Source organism: Microtus ochrogaster, linkage group LG3 (assembly GCF_000317375.1).
Source record: "Microtus ochrogaster isolate Prairie Vole_2 linkage group LG3, MicOch1.0, whole genome shotgun sequence".
NCBI lineage: Eukaryota > Metazoa > Chordata > Mammalia > Rodentia > Cricetidae > Microtus > Microtus ochrogaster.
The window spans coordinates 5112781-5129214 of record NC_022029.1 but is presented as its reverse complement, the minus strand read 5'-3'; the positions used below and the strand labels follow the sequence as shown (position 1 = coordinate 5129214).

The 16434-nt window shown below is 34.2% G+C and overlaps 1 protein-coding gene across 2 annotated transcripts in view; it reads right to left on the bottom strand.

Moving 5' to 3' along the window:
• Positions 1-16434, bottom strand: part of Csmd3 (CUB and Sushi multiple domains 3) — a 952990-nt gene that overhangs the window by 483177 nt on the left and 453379 nt on the right. For both annotated transcript variants that reach the window (XM_026785886.1, XM_026785885.1), the window contains one exon: positions 9088-9209. In XM_026785886.1, coding sequence (XP_026641687.1) covers positions 9088-9209 — 122 coding nt within the window. The remainder of the gene's footprint in view (positions 1-9087; positions 9210-16434) is intronic.

Here is a 16434-nt window from a genome sequence, read left to right as displayed (position 1 = left end):
ATGAAAACACTAAACTAAAAAACAATATAAAAAAATAAAATAAAACCTAAAAAAAAAATTAGATGCTCTGAAACTAAATAAATTTAATACAGAGACTGTTTTAATTTTTTGTGATTTTATTTATAAAAATTACCATCAGATGAATATATATGTCAGATACTATGGATTGAATATTTTCCCTTTAAAATGAATGTATTGGTTTTGATATAATGAAAAGGTGAGACCAGTAAGATGTAAATGGATCACTAAGGCCTCACCCTTGTGAATGGTAGTGAGATCTTTGAACTGCAATAAACAGTGGTCAGTTCACTAGCTTTCCACATTTTGTCCATGAGAAGAACTGATGTTCCTACTCTGGGATGAAAATATAAATTTATGCCACATTAGAGACAGAGAACTAACCTTGACTTGACAAGGAAGCTATAGATACAGTCATCTTGGGACAGAAATCCTCAATACCTAAGAGAAACTATACATTCTTTATTTATAATTTAACCAGATTCAGGCACTCTGTAAAAGCAGCACAAACTGAAGTAACACACACACACACACACACACACACACACACACTAAAAGAAGAAATTAATAAATATACATGCATAGAAGTATCTTTCGAAAAGCAACAATAGAGTGTTTAAATGTTGTATGTAACACAATTTATTGCAGTTGTTTATTCATAGTTATTCATACTTCATGAATAAATACAGTATATAGGATCAAAACCAGACGCTGGCAGTTGCTAAGTAAGGTCAATAGTGATCTGCCTTATAAGCAAACCCTTAGCCTTGATACTGTCATGGGAAGCATTCTTCTATATAGTAGATTAATTACCTGTGACATCACTATTACTTCTAAAATGAACATTTCTACCCATAAGGAATTGGAAGACTAATAATATATAGACAGCAAATGAATGTTATAGGGCTTCAGAAACTCAGAAAAGTTTAAGTTCCATAAGGTCTTTCCCCGAGTTTAAACACTTACTAAGACAACGGTGATTCTCCAGCAGAGCTGTCAGTAAGTTACTCCATGATCTTCAGGGACACACCTCTCTTGACTGCATCCTTACACCCACGCTGGACTGGGCTTTCACAGTTATCTTCAAATCACTCATGCTTCTGCATGTAATCCCTCACCCATGTTTCTGTAAGTTGCCTTAATAATGAAAAATTATATTTTCCCTAACTGAATCTCATGGGGATTGAAACCACTCTTAAAGATTGGCTCTGTGCCCAGCAGTAGATGGCTAACACAAAGCAAACTCAGTATCTTCTTTAGAGTTTCTTTATCTCATAATGCTTCAATCCTTTGGGTCTTACTTGTTTGTTTGAGTTTTTTAACTGGCAAGTGTTTTGTGAGTATATTAGGACTTCTGATTTTGTAATTTTATGGGATTCTTGTATATACAAATCCATGTGTCTCTGAATCTCTATTTCTTGGGCTTTTTATCGACTCTTTTTCTTCTGTTTGCTTGTGTATTTTCTTCTATTATGGTTTGTTTTAGATTTGTCTTATTTTATTGTAATTCTTTACATGTCAATTTGTTTTCTAGGGAGAGACAAAAAGAGTGCTGACAGGCGTAGGAGGGGAGATTAGGAATATTTCAGAGGAATTAGGAAAAGAAAACCATAATCTGAATATGTTGTATAAAACACACATTTTCAATAAAAGAAAAACAACAGTCGGTAATAGAAATAGAAAGAGAAGAACTGAAATGTTTTGGATGATTAAGTCACATCTAAACTTGTCTTTTCATAAATCAAACCAATTGAGAAGGAAAAGACTTGGTTTAGTCTCAGGTCAGATTTCAGCTTGTCTTGTCAAATTATATTTCTAGATTTAAGAAAGAGTTCTTTGTCTTTTTGCTGGACAGGGCTGTCCAAATTAAATCACTGTCCCACACATCCATGCTTGCTTTAGAACCTCCTTGATCTTGCTGACACTCGATTTTGTCACAGAGGACCCCAGTAGGAATACTGCTCTGCCATGTCCTATGCATTTTTTCCTATAGAGAATAACTGTATTGTCATTAGCCATCTTAGGCTAAACTGAACTATAGGAGTGGAATCAGTCCTTTCATAAAAAAATATAATGGTCAAAACTATTATTTTCTTTACCCTGGCCATTGGCTTGCTTAGTTTCAAAGTTAGTTGATATTCTAAAGGAGAACGATGGAAATCTGAGAGAAATAAAACATTAGCATATTGCAAGAATGTTAATTATCTGGAATGAATCTACTCGATTTACATTTATATATGTAACAATGAGAGGGAATGACAAAGGAATTGCTAATATTTAAGGATGGTGCCTTTCAGAGAGATGTAAAGTGAAGATACGTACTGCCAATACTGAGAAGGTAGACAAATGTTCAGAACACAATAATTGGGCAAATGAAAGAGAATTTTTCAAATAGTAAGTACTTTATAATACCAGTGACTCTATAATATGAATGCCTGGCATTACATAAATTTTATTCAAGCATATATTATTATATCATATACTATAGTATTCAAATTCACCACAGGTTATCTTTGTTTTTATATTCTTGGTAGTTGTATTTATTTTCCTAATGAAATGTGATGGCATCCACCCGTTTTTCTTCCATCTCCTCTCATAGCTTCCACATCGTATTTCTTTCCCGATTTCATGTTTTATGTTTTTATTTGTTGTTGTTTTAATAACCTATTACATTACTACATTCAATGGCAGTTGCACAAAGTAATGTTATGAGAAAGGAATAGTTTGTTCTGCCCCGGGAGCTGCTAAGTGGAAACACTCTTCCACAATAAAGAGTGAGACCTGAAGCACACCTTGTCAACCTAGTGTTATTGCTCCTGCTTGCATGCCATAACCATAATTTAAGACCTTTTACTGAAGACACCACACACTTCAGCTGTAGGAAAAAATAAAAAGGAATCAATCTCAAACTGACCAAGACACTTCCACTATTATGGCTTTTTTATACTTGAATGTGTTTTATTCAGCAGCTGATTAAAAAACAAAACAAAAGAAAAGACGACATTAGTGGTTTCACCCAGAGTTATATGCCATATGCCTTGGTACTAACTCACCAAGCAATAAGTAGCACTAGTCCCATATTGGCACGGATATTGCAGGATGGCAGGTTAAATTGATCTCTATAGTAGAGGTGAAGAACATCTTTAATTCTATTTCCAGAGGTGACCTTTATAACAAACAACTGGAACATCTCCTTATATGGCTAGTGTTGTTCATTGATGTTTGTTTGTATTTAAGCTCCTATCCATTGTAAGTAACAAGGGAAAATTCAATAAAATGTTTAAAACAAATTGGGCATTCAGTGAAAAAGAGAGGTACTATGGCTGGAGTTGAGACGAGAATAGTTAAGGAATTGCTGTATTAGTATATGCAGTGAGGAAATAGAAAACAAAATGTCAGCATTTTCCTTGTTCTTCTAAGTGTCAAGAACAAAGTGATCCAGATATATTCTTTTTATCTATGTTTATTTTCTCAAAAATATTTTTGTTTTCTAATTTCTATCTAGAAACATCAAAATCAACATACCATCATTGCTATTTAAGTACTATAACCTTGTATGGATGCTCATATGTTTTTGCTTTTAGTGAAATATTTAATTCTTGCCTCAATGTGACCTAAATGGTCCCCCTTCTATGTTAGCAAGCACTAATATGGCAGCAGATTCTACAAATGATCGATCCAAAGTCCCTTAGATGTTTCTTGAACATTATTTTAATAGTTCTGTATCTCCAATGCATTTGCTTCTAAATGACTTCACTGATCTGACTTCTAGGGACTACTGTAGGTACACATGGACAATACATGGGAACTTAAATGGGATAATGCTTAGCTGATGGTTATGGAATGCAGAAGTATAAAATATCAGTTTTTAACTCTGATTTGGAACAGACTCTCAGGTGTGGTTTTGTTATAGGGAGCTGCTTGTTTGTCCCAGCTGCCCAGAGCAGAAATAATCACACAGAAACTATATTCATTAAATTACTGCTCTATCTTCTTATTTTTTAACCGTTACATATTAATTTAACCCATTTCTATTCATCTGTGTATTGCCACATGGCTGTGGTTTACAGGCTAAAGTTCCAACCAGCATCTGTCTCTGGCTGCTTCATGTCATCTCTCTGACTCCGCCCTTCTTTCTCCCAGCATTCAGTTCAGTCCTCCCCATCTACCTAAGTTCTGCCCTATTAACAGGCCATTGCAGTTTTCCTTATTCATTAATGGTAATCACAGCACATCGAGTGGACCCCCACATCATGGATTACACTGTTGGCAGTGGTGCACTCTTAGATTTTACTGATAGTTGTAGCTTTGTTGATTGCTAAAACATCCTGGTTCTTCTACCACCTTCATAGTTCCACTTAGTGCACTCCTCCAAGCAGCGCTCCCTTCAGGTAACTACCGTCATTTATTCTCATGACATGATTGGAGTATCTCAAGCACCATTGTCGTATCCTGTGGTATACTTCCTTCTGTAGATGGAGATGTTTCTAAAATCATGGTTGCACAACCTGTCTCTCCATGTAATGCCTAGAATCTGCCTGAGATAAGCCATCTCAAACACACTCAGCTCCTGTTTTGAGGAGCATTTCATTATCCCATTATCCAGGTTTTTGAGTTGTAAAAAGGCTACTCAAGAAAAGTGTCTCATATATTTGTAATTTTGATGTTGTCTTTATGTCTCTTGCTGACCAAACCTTTCCTTGTGCCTTGAATGCATTCTTCACTATCCCTATCTGGCTCTTGATATCTGAAATAGTTCCCTCTTTTGAGTTTCATTTAATCTGATATAAATATTGTCAGCATTTATTTATAAGCCAGCATATATTCATTGTGTACTCTAGACTTGTAATGTTTTAAGTCTGGAGGTGCAGGCAGAATATGAATGCTGAGAGCTTAGAATAATGCTTGTCTTATTTCAGCTGTACTAAATGTGTTAAATATATTCTTGAAGTCACAGAAAAGATTTTCTAAAAAATGTTGTCAATTTTTAGATTAATTTTATGTCAACTTTGGGTTAAAATTATGCTACTCCCTTTAATGAACATTAATTCCACCTTTATTAAAATGCAGTGTCTGGATATTAAAAAGTGTAGAGTTGACATTTCTGGGTTTTTTGTTTTTGTTTGTTTTGTTTTTCCGGTTTTTGAGACAAGATGTCTTTGTCGCGTTGGAGACTGTCTTGGAACTAGCTCTTGTAGATCAGGCTATTCTCCAACTCACAGAGATCCACCTGTCTCTGCCTTCCAAGTGCTGGGATTGAAGACATGTGCCACTACTGCCTGAATACACTTTTGTTTAACAATGCTAGATTCTCTTTAGCTCTCACTCACAAAATGAATTTTGAAAGTTGCATTTTACCCTATGATTTTTAATTGAAAATTATTCTAACAACATTATTTGTAAAACAAAGCTAAAGAAAATAAAATAAATTGCATTTCTCTTGTTCTAATTTAAATACAATTTCTTCAAAATATGAGATAATTAAATCATTCTGTTTATACCAAAAATAGAAAGTCTTTAATTCTGAAAAGTCAAAAATTATTTTTGTTTAAAGAAGTGAGACTTTTCATTTTGATTCAGATGAATTTATTTTCCACATCACATATCATGAAATTTGGTAGTTATTCTGAAAATTGAACAAACAATTGAATGATTTATATGTAGGTAGATGTGCATGAGTTTACTCCTTAGGAAAAATAAAGAAGTCTTCCTTCAAATATTTCTTGGTTAACATTCCTCTCTCATTTCTTCTAAATAACTCCCACACATTAGTTATAAATTTGGAATTTTCTATCCTGATTTTCTATTTTATTTACATGGAAGCAATATGATTTTCACCAGAAAAGTTATATTTGAATTCTTTTTGCAACTGGAAAAATACTTAAATAAGGAAACTTTAAAAGAAGAAATAGATAAAGATGTTAAACTGGTTTATTAATGATCAGTAAAGTACTATTTTTGATATTTTATCTTTTAACTACAAAGTAACATTAATCATAGCAAATTAAAAAGTTGAGTAAAATATTCTTTGTCTTATCCTCTGAAATAATGATGGAGCAAAATACAAATACATACCAATCCCCTAATGCTCAGACATATTTATTTCTGAATATTTCACTTTTAGGTTTTAATTAATTTGTGGGCATTTATTTGGTCTGTATATGCAATTGTTGCTCATACCACGGTAGATGGGAATATTTAATTGCCCTGATGCCCTAGTTACAGGTAATATTGAAACATTCCAAGTAGGTGTTGGATCCAACTCTGGTCTTCAGCAAGAACAGTATTAACTTTTAATTTCCAGCACCTATATTATGTTTATGTGCTTTTATTAACATAGCGAAATAATTAATGACCAAATAAGTTAGTTGCTTAATATTTTAAAATAAAATGTAGGCACACATCACATAATTAAATATACATTGTATTAATATGTGAAGTTGTTTTAAGAAGCAACTGAAATATATGTTTCTTAACAAGGTAGAAGAATATAAAATGTACAAGATATTGAAAGTTATCATTCTGAGTTATTAGGAATTCCACAGTCTCTTTGCTAATCAGTACCACAGACATATAGGATGTGCAGATCTCAAATACAAAATAAAAAACACCTGATTTTCACATGATTATGTCTATAAAAAATATAGTTATTAAGGGCAACAGTCCAGATAAATCTTTTACACCAATTTCTGTAGCTTTCATGCCTCACATTTAATATTTGACAGCTAGCTATGTACTTTCAATGTTTTTAACAACATGATTGATTGTGTATGCCTAATACACATGGACTGCAATCATGAAAATTGTTATACAGTCCTACCACAGTTACTTGGGATTTACACCAAAAAATAGAGATGTGGACTAGTGTGGTATGTAAGCAATTGCCTCTCATAAAGTGTTCCTGGAGGTAACCTATGGGGAAAAAAATCTTCCCAAGAGTGTTTTGAAGCTTTGTGATCTTTAAATTGTATGTGTATATGTATGGTGCTTATGTAAAAAGGAGAAATATTAATACAGATGCATATTCTTGTAGTAAAGCATATGTTCCCTCCCACTCTTCCTGTATCTCTATCACTTTCATGCATATTTTGAATTGGATAAGTATATAAAATATAATCAGTAATATGATTTAGGATTTAAGTTAGTGAAAAATTCTATAGCTTATTTCAAATTAGAGATACATTTATTAATCAAAATTAGGGTTTATATTCATTGAGGTGTAGGAAAAATGTTTAGAAGATCATGTTAGACAGAGAAAACACTGAAAATCTTAAGAATTATAGGAAATTCATTGATGGCAGTATTTTAAATTTCCCAAGACCAAAGTCTTCTATAATTATGGATAACTCCTCATCTTGATTTACATGATTCCTATGACACAAAACATTTTTTATTTTATCTTACATTGATATAATGCATTTGTTACATAATTAATAATAAACCCGCTTCATAGATATTTCAACAAAATTTATTTACAGCTTTTTGCGAAACTTATCTTATTGGGTACATACACACATATAAACGTATACACATATGCATAATTCATACACACAGATATATATATATACATACATACACACATGCACAAATACCTTCATTATCAAATGAATGCGTTGTTGGCCTTTGCTATGTGATTTTAGAACTATTGTTCAAGTACTCTCATAAATGCAGAAAACATAATGACTACCAAGAAAAGTTTTTTTAGGCAGTGCAAATATTACCAAATATTTACAAAGTGTTTAGCAAATTTTATTTTATTGCCCAAACCATATTTTGAATTTTTATTTTTTAAATTAACCTAAAATTTTGTTGGAGAAAGTATTTATCAAAATTTTAAATTATTATTTTGTTTTAAATTGATAACAGACAATGATTGATGGAAAAATTTTCCCTATGTAGTTGAAAGTTTAATTTAGGATTTCTTTCTTTTTTTCTTACTTATGAAAAAAATGATTTTTTTATTTATTGAGGGGTCTATTTCTTTCATTTTTCCTGATTTAACCATTGTGGTTCTTAATTAAAGCAAATATAGTTGACCAGTAATGATAATTTTCATACCAAACCAGTGGCTATTAGGGTCAGGCTTCAAGAACATGATTGACACCAGATACATTCTCTTAGACAGTGCTTAGTTTTTCTAACAATTACTAATGTATTCCAAACATCTACTAACAGAACAGATGATTCAACATATGCTATTTTACTTATTGCTCACAGTGAAACAGGAAATACATGCTTTTACTTATTGCATTTCAAAGAGAAAGGAATTTAATCAAAGTTTAAACAAACTAAAATGTTCAGTAAATTATCCATCATCATGAGATTCATGATCTGACACAGTTTTGTAGTCTGGTCTTCTGAGCTGCATCTACTCTAACCACAGAACATATAGGATACAAGGAATTGAAAAGAACTTAGAATGTTTAAGTCTTAGAACAAAACAAAACTAATAGAGAAACATACTTTCAAAGAGAATCAGAGTAGTGACAAAAAAAGAGAATGATTCTAAATTCAGTTTCTCTTGTCCACAGCTGATCTTATAATCTGCTATGGAGTGTCACATACTGTCTTACCCATGTTAGTGTCAAACAAAAAATAAATCCAACCTCTAGAAACATTTATAATATAGATCCACTTTTCCCTTGAGCTCATTAAATCATTTATTTCTAAAAGATTATTGAATGATTTTTAGTGACAGCAAGACACAAATGAAAGGTACCTAGGCATGAAAACATAATAAACCTGAAAGACACATCAACTAGAAAACATGTCAAGGGGAGAGCCATAATCCACAGCTACTTTAAAAAAAAGAAGCTTTGGCTTGCAAACTCCAAACATATATGGTCAAAAATCAGTGATAGCTCCATTTGCATGTTACTAATTGGGAGCAGAGACACTAGCTTTCAATTTTATCATATATATTTCTTTCAGATATAAATAAGAAGAGTAAATTTAATTTGTGAATCCATGCTGACATTACAGGTTTCTGTTCTGTTCTATCCTAGCTTGTTGACAACTAGCTTGTCGTCATTGCCATTATGTGTATTTTTAAAGTGCGGTTGTCCTTACCTTGTTTGTATTCACGGCAGTGATGACCCAGACGCATTGTGCGTTGCTGTCATATTGAAAGGGAAAGTTGGGCGATGTAAAGGTGCCACTTGGTCCTTGAAGATTAGAGCCACATGTCTTCACTGAAAAAGAAATTGAAATTTCAAACATAGGTATACAGCCTCTGTAAAATCACAGTAATCAAATATCTTTCAATGGATGTTAAGTTCAAAATTGCACAATTAGGACTGCATTGAAATGGATATTACGATACTCTAATGTTATATATTGAAATTAGAGTGCCTGCTGCATTCGGAAACTTGAACACTGTAGAATTTGTATATGAGTTGAAAGCTAGTTATAAATAAAAGTATAATATGTTGAAATATGTAGTATATGGAAATTGCAGTGTCTTATTGATTTTACTGAGCTATACAACAATTTCAGTCTTTTTACATGTCAAGGTTCAAAATTTTGATACTTTCAGTATTGCAAAGGCTTGTGAATATAACTGTGAAATAATATAAATGTCTTCCGCATGTAAATTTCTCAGATAGACAGAGGTATATTTACCTAATATTATCTTAATATAATTCCCCAAAGAAAGAATCAAAACCTCAGATTGATTGAGCAATATGAAAAGAATTTTTTGCCAGTTAATGAGTGTCCAAGGACTGTTAATAAGAGCTAAGAAATATCAATATTAAATTGATTCATTTTTATTTTTCATTTTTGCCTGTGAGTTAGACCGCTAAGACAGAAGGGACATCCAAGTAATTTTAATTGATTTACACAAAAAGTGGCAATATTTTCTCAATTTTCAACCCATTTCTTCTTAATGAAATGTCAATCAAATTACAGTATTTTTTTATTTCCTTACTGAACCACAAAGTTCCTTGGTGCTAATAACTGTGACTTGTGTTTTCTTGCATTATTTCATTAAAATCCCATCATTTTATAGTTTTCTAGCCTGTCAATATCAATTATATTTTTTAAGTAAATGGCAATTCAGTATGCATCTTCATATACTTGTGCTTTCACAGGGATATCAGCATATTAATGTTGAAGATTAAGTTTTGATATTCCTACACATTCATATGACAAAGCTACAATATTCTTCTAGAACAACAGTGCAATGACTTTTAAACTAATTTATTTCTGTGACATAGATGCTCATGTTGGGGTTGGTAAACTCAAAATGTCTTTTTGTTTATTTGAATTTCTAGGTGAATTTCCCTAAAGTCTCCTAGGATTTTGACAAACTTTTTATTAAGATGGCTTTTACAGAAACATCTTTAACTCACCCCTATACTTTACTCTTAGCTGTAAAATCTGCCACGGACATGTATGAACTTGTATTTAGATGTATATGATTTCTGGTTTATTTCTTTTTTATCTCAAGATTTGACATGCTCAGAGATCTGGGGAATGTGATATTTAAGTATTTAATTATTAAAAACTTTTCACAACAACAAAAAAGAGAAAGAGCTCAGGCCGGAAGCTGAAGATCAGCCTGCCTCAGTGGATGGGGAGGGGAATGGGTGTGGCTTGTCTCTTAAAGGGACCAAAACCATAACATTCCCAGGTCTTCCTTATAATAAAAAGCATACACGTCAAGGAAGCAGAAAAGGAAGGGCCCAAGATGGCAGCAGGCAGGTCAGAGGTAATGGGAGTGGGCGTGGCTTGTCCCTTAAAGTGACAGGAAAGCACAACACATATAATCCACAATAAAGGCATGAAAACATGCTATTCCAAATGTTCCACTGGGCCCTTCGTAATCACTCCTCCTCGACCTCCTCTTTCTACAAACCACCAATTTTCCCCTTCCTAAAGATAAATTGCATTTTCAGGATTTAACATAAAAAGACTCATACAGAATATACTGTCTTATTTTTTCATATGACCAATATCACTAAAGTTCATCTGTATAGGAATATTAGCACTTCATAACTGGTGTTGCATAGATGGGCTAACATTTGTTCTAAAAGTTCACTTAGAGACATTTGGATGATTTTGGTTCTTGACGATAATATATAAAACCGTGATGAACATTTGTGTATATATCTGTCTGTGGCTATGTTTTAATATTTTTCAATAAATACTTAGGAATAGTTGTGCTGGATTTCTTTCCTGTTTTTAAATTCAGATAAAATTGCCAGATCATTGTCTGGTCTACTACTTCTTTATGTTGGTGACTTCTATATCACTTCTCGTGGAATAAATAAATAATACTTTCTTTGTTTTATAACCTCAGTTTCTCTCTGCACTGAGGTTTTCTCTTTGCTATTACACCATCTAAAATGTATACTGGGTTACCTTACTTAATTGCATAGAAAATTTTGTGGCTATTCTCATAGGATGAGTTAGAAAGAACTTAACATAATATCCATGATTCCTGTAGACTTCATTTCCAATATTATGCACTGCTATCATTCATACTCACACACGTTGTTTGCGCTCATATTGGCTCTTGTTTTCTAAAATAACTATATTTCTAGCTAGTCATGGCATTCTCAAGGCTAAAATATTTTTTCTCTATTTGATTTGCAGCAATTATACCTACTTAGTAAATCCTGCCTGATACATCATTACTGTTTATAGGAAGCATTTTCTCCACTGCTGATATAAATTGTGTTTCCAATAGAACATCACCTGAACAGCACGTATATAAAACTGCTCAGTTACTAGTGACCTGATAGATTGTATGACTACAAAGACTCTAAGACTAAGAGTCTGTTATAAGCAATAGCTTCTATTTAGCAGTTCTCTGACAAAATTTATCTCTTTTTCTCTGGGGGTTGGACTTCAATGAGGTTTTCACTTTATATCTTTGTTCTGGAACTCACTCAGTAGACCAGGCTGGCTTCAAACTCTGAGATGCACGTGTCTCTGCCACACCCTTCCAGGTGGTAGAATTAAAGGTATTAGCCTAGCCTCCATGGCCTGACTGAAAATTCATTTTTTCAAAATGCACTTGCAATTATAAGCTTCTAAAGAAAGCTTATTTATCATACCTGTTAGTTTCTCATGCTTTTCTTGGTCGAGGCAGTTTGCTACAGAAACAAATAAATAAGCCCTTCTGCACAGCTTTGAAGTGAATCATAAAAGCAATGCTCCATTTGTTCCAGGGAAGACTCTGTGTAAATCTATAGCTGTCTGTTGAAAATGATGCTTTTAGGTTTTTTTTTCTATTCATTTAACTGTGTATAAGGAGCAATAATGAAATGACAGATAAAATCCAACTCTTAAGTGTTTCGGTAGTGACTGCTGAAATCCGACCTGAATTTTAAGACATTTGTATTTTGTGCATGTATGGGGTGTTCCACATCTCTGCTTGTCTGTGCATGTCTGTGTTTGTGCACATGCCTATAGGCTCATATTTGAAAAACCTGAGTAATTTCTCTTTACATTTCTCTGGATCTCAGTAGATTTCCAGGTCAGTGCATGAATGTCATTTTTCACCAGTTTAATAGTGTGCGGGTTGAACAAAGTATTACATATGTTGACAGTCTGTCACTGTGAAAATAGAGCAAGATTTCTTTATCCTTGGATGAGAGATGAGAAGACCTCGAAGAGACCTTATGCACAAGGAAAGTTGGATATATTGATGCAGAGCAATCAACAAAATATGATGTAATTGAATAGAGAAATGACTTAATACTTGAGATTGTGTGCTTGGCTATGGTCGTATGATGGCTATTTTTATTCTATTTTAAGTTTTTTTTTTTTTGTGGTTTTTCGAGACAGGGTTTCTCTGTGGTTTTGGAGCCTGTCCTGGAACTAGCTCTTGTAGACCAGGCTGGTCTCGAACTCACAGAGATCCGCCTGCCTCTGCCTCCCAAGTGTCTATTTTAAGTTTTAAGAGTATTATAATACCTCCATGAAGATTTGGAGATGATCTTTCTGCCGTTTCTTACAGTTTGTGCTTAAGATTGTATTATTGCTGTGAGATAAGATTAGAAGGAAGCTTAATCACTGTATTTAAAAATTTTAAAAGGCTGGCAAGAATTTTACCACTGGTGATGGTGACTCATGTTGTTAACCCCAACATTCATGAGTCAGTGGCAGGTGAGTCTCTGAGTTTGAAGCCAGCCTGGACTACATTGTGAGTTCTAGTACAGTCTGACCATGTCTTGAAAAACCAAAAGAAAGAAAAAAGAAACAAATGACCTAAACAACTCTCTGAAGTTGTTTTCTGTATTCTCATACAATTCATATGGAAATAGCAGCTTGAAATATGAATAAAATAACATCATTTATTTGTCTTTCATGTTGATATCTATTCCATTTTTTAAATTTCTAATTCTCTTTTTATCTAAATATTGTTTAATATAATGTTTGTTTACTCCTATTAATTTTGCTTGGCTTTTCACTGAACACTTTCCCTGACTCCTTCTGCTCTCTATTGGTTCAGGGGATCTTGTATACCAAACATAAAATATTGTCATGTGCTGCATATATTTTCTACTGGCTTGTGTTTTATAACAGTGCGTAATGTTAAATTGGCTGTACTGTAGTTAGTTTTGCTTTTTTCCCCATATTTTATTTTAAGATAAGTATTCAAGAAGTTGACCCAAATCCAAAAAGACAAATGCAGCAATATTGCCTTTTATGTAAATAAGCTATTATATCAGTGATAAACAAGCTACACTATGTAAAAACAGAAAGGTTAGGTATAGATAAAAGGACTAGAAGGCACAGATAGATCTTATCAGAACAGGGAAATAGAATAGATTATCAAGGATAGATGGAGGGATTAAGGAAGATGAGGATTAACTGGTGTGATGAGTAGTTAAGAGAGGCACAAGGGAGGAAATATGGGGGAAATAGCTAAAATTAAGGGTCATTTGAGGAGTAATATGGTAACATTATACAGTTTAAGCTTTCATATACTGACTGTGTGTGTGTGTGTGTGTGTGTGTGTGTGTGTGTGTGTGTGTGTGTGATCTCCTGTCATCAGTAGTAGAAATGTTATCTGTTGTCACCAATAATAGGAATACTAGGGTAGCGGTGACACAGAACATATGGACGTGATCAACTAATGTTAGATTTAAGTTGATGACATGCTGGTAGGGGGAACACATGTTCAACAATGCCTGTGTGGTCAGAAACAGGAGATTAGATAGCCCAAATACTTTAGTAAAGCCAAATATGACTAGACAAATAAAAAAATTATTCCTTAGTGATATTCTGTTATAGTTATAGTTTGGTGCCTTGTCCAGTTGACATCAGAGAGGCTTCCTATAACAGCATGTGGGTGCATGTGCAGAGACCACACTCAGACATTGTACAGAAAGAAGCTAAATTGTTAGTCTCCATGTGTACTTCCCTAAGTGCTTGGGAAACTGATATGGGATAATGCTTTTGTACACTGTTAAGATTTGTCACTATATTGGTTTAATAAATCACTGATTGGTCATTCACCGGGCATGAAATATAGATGGGACAATAAGACTAAGAGAATTCTCAGAAAAGGAAATGCAGAGAGTCACTCACTAGCCAGACACAGAGGAAGCAATATAAGAATGCCTCATTGGTAAAAGGTACCAAGACACATGACTAAACATAGACAAGAATTATGGGTTAATTTAAGTTGTAAGAGTTAGCTAGGAATACGCCTAAACCATGGGCTAAACAGTATTGTAATTAATATAGTTTCTGTGTGATTAATCGAGTGTGTGTGGCTGGGAAATGAAACACAATCTCTGTTTACAGGAAATCCCATGGAAGAGGAGGAGGAACAATTGTGAGAATTGGAGGGGATGGAGTACATCAGGAGAACATGGCCTACTGAATCAACTAAGCAGAGAATACATGGGCTCATAGAGACTGAAATAACAAGAGTGGCCCCTGCAGGGGTATTTTTCCAAGACCTCTGAAGTATATGTTATGGTTATAGCTTGGTATTTTTGTGGGAATCCTGATATTGGGAGAGGTTGTGGCTCTTTTGCCTGTTCTTGGGATTCTTTTCTTCCTATTGTGTTTTCTTTTCCAACTTCCATATTGGGTATTTTGACTTGTCTTACTGTATCTTGTTTTGTTATATTTGGTTGTTGTGTTTGGAGATTTGTTTCTTTTAGATGAGTAGGAGAGGAAATGAATCTATGGGGACAAGATGAGAAGGGAGGAACTGGGAGAAACAGAGTGAGGAGAAACTGTGATTAGGAAGAATTGCATGAGAGAAGAATCTATTTTCAGTAAAAAAAGTAATAGGAATTATCTGGAAACAGAAGAAAACAATAAATTATGAATTGTAAAATACTTATGTTAATATTTATGCTATTAAAACAAGGTTAGTTGGGAAAATTTGTTTCACATAATTCTTGATTTGACACAGATTTTTAAAAAATTCCCATTATTCTCAAGTGAATATTGAATTTCATGTGCATGTATTAATCTAAGCACTTTCCAGTTCATTCATCTTACTGTGTCAGTCACAAATGGGCTCCAGAAAAATAGTTGCAGCAAAAAATTAATTTGAATTATTTGAAAGAATTATATTAAAAGTAAGTTATGAGGACAAAAAGATAAATGAACATGTAATAGCTTACTTTCTCCTATCTCTCTCTAAAACAAACTCTTTAGAATATCTTATATATTAAACATTATAAAATATAAGTACTATTTCAGAGCTAAATCTAATTGAAGGTTATTTAATGCTTTGATATTGAAATATGATATTATCATCAACAAATATGTTAAGTACTTCACTGCTAACTTGTGAAGCATCAGGTCCACTGGAGGCAATCTAGATATTCCTGACCTTATAAAATATAGGTTCACTTAGTCGCTATTAAAAATGATATTCTGAGCACAGAGGCCTGATCTCTAGGCACCAGGAGACCTAGCTTTGGGGTGAGTTTCTGGCCCCGGGGCGCCAGCCTGGGACGGGGAGCTCAGAGGTTCCATTGGCCCCCTAGCCTTCTTGGGCAGAACCCTCCCCACTTCGGCCCCACCGCCCTCTTTAGGCACATAACATCAACCAACCCAGCCTCTCTGGGCACTGTGTCCGAATCCTCTGGGCACCCAAGCGGGAGGGAGTTCCTTTGTTTCTATAGCCTGCCAGCAACAAGCAGGGGAGGCACCTTGTTTGCGACCTGCCCATCCAGCACAGAGGCCTGATCACTCGGCGCCAGGAGACCTAGCTTTGGGGTGAGTTTCTGGCCCCGCGGCGCCAGCTTGGGACGGGAAGCTCAGAGGTTCCTTGGTCCCCCAGCCTTCTTGGGCAGAACCCTCCCCACTTCGGCCCCACTGCCCTCTTTAGGCACATAACATCAACCAACACAGCCTCTCTGGGCACTGGGTCCGAATCCTCTGGGCACCCAAGCGGGAGGGAGTTCCTTTGTTTCTATAGCCTGCCTGCAACAA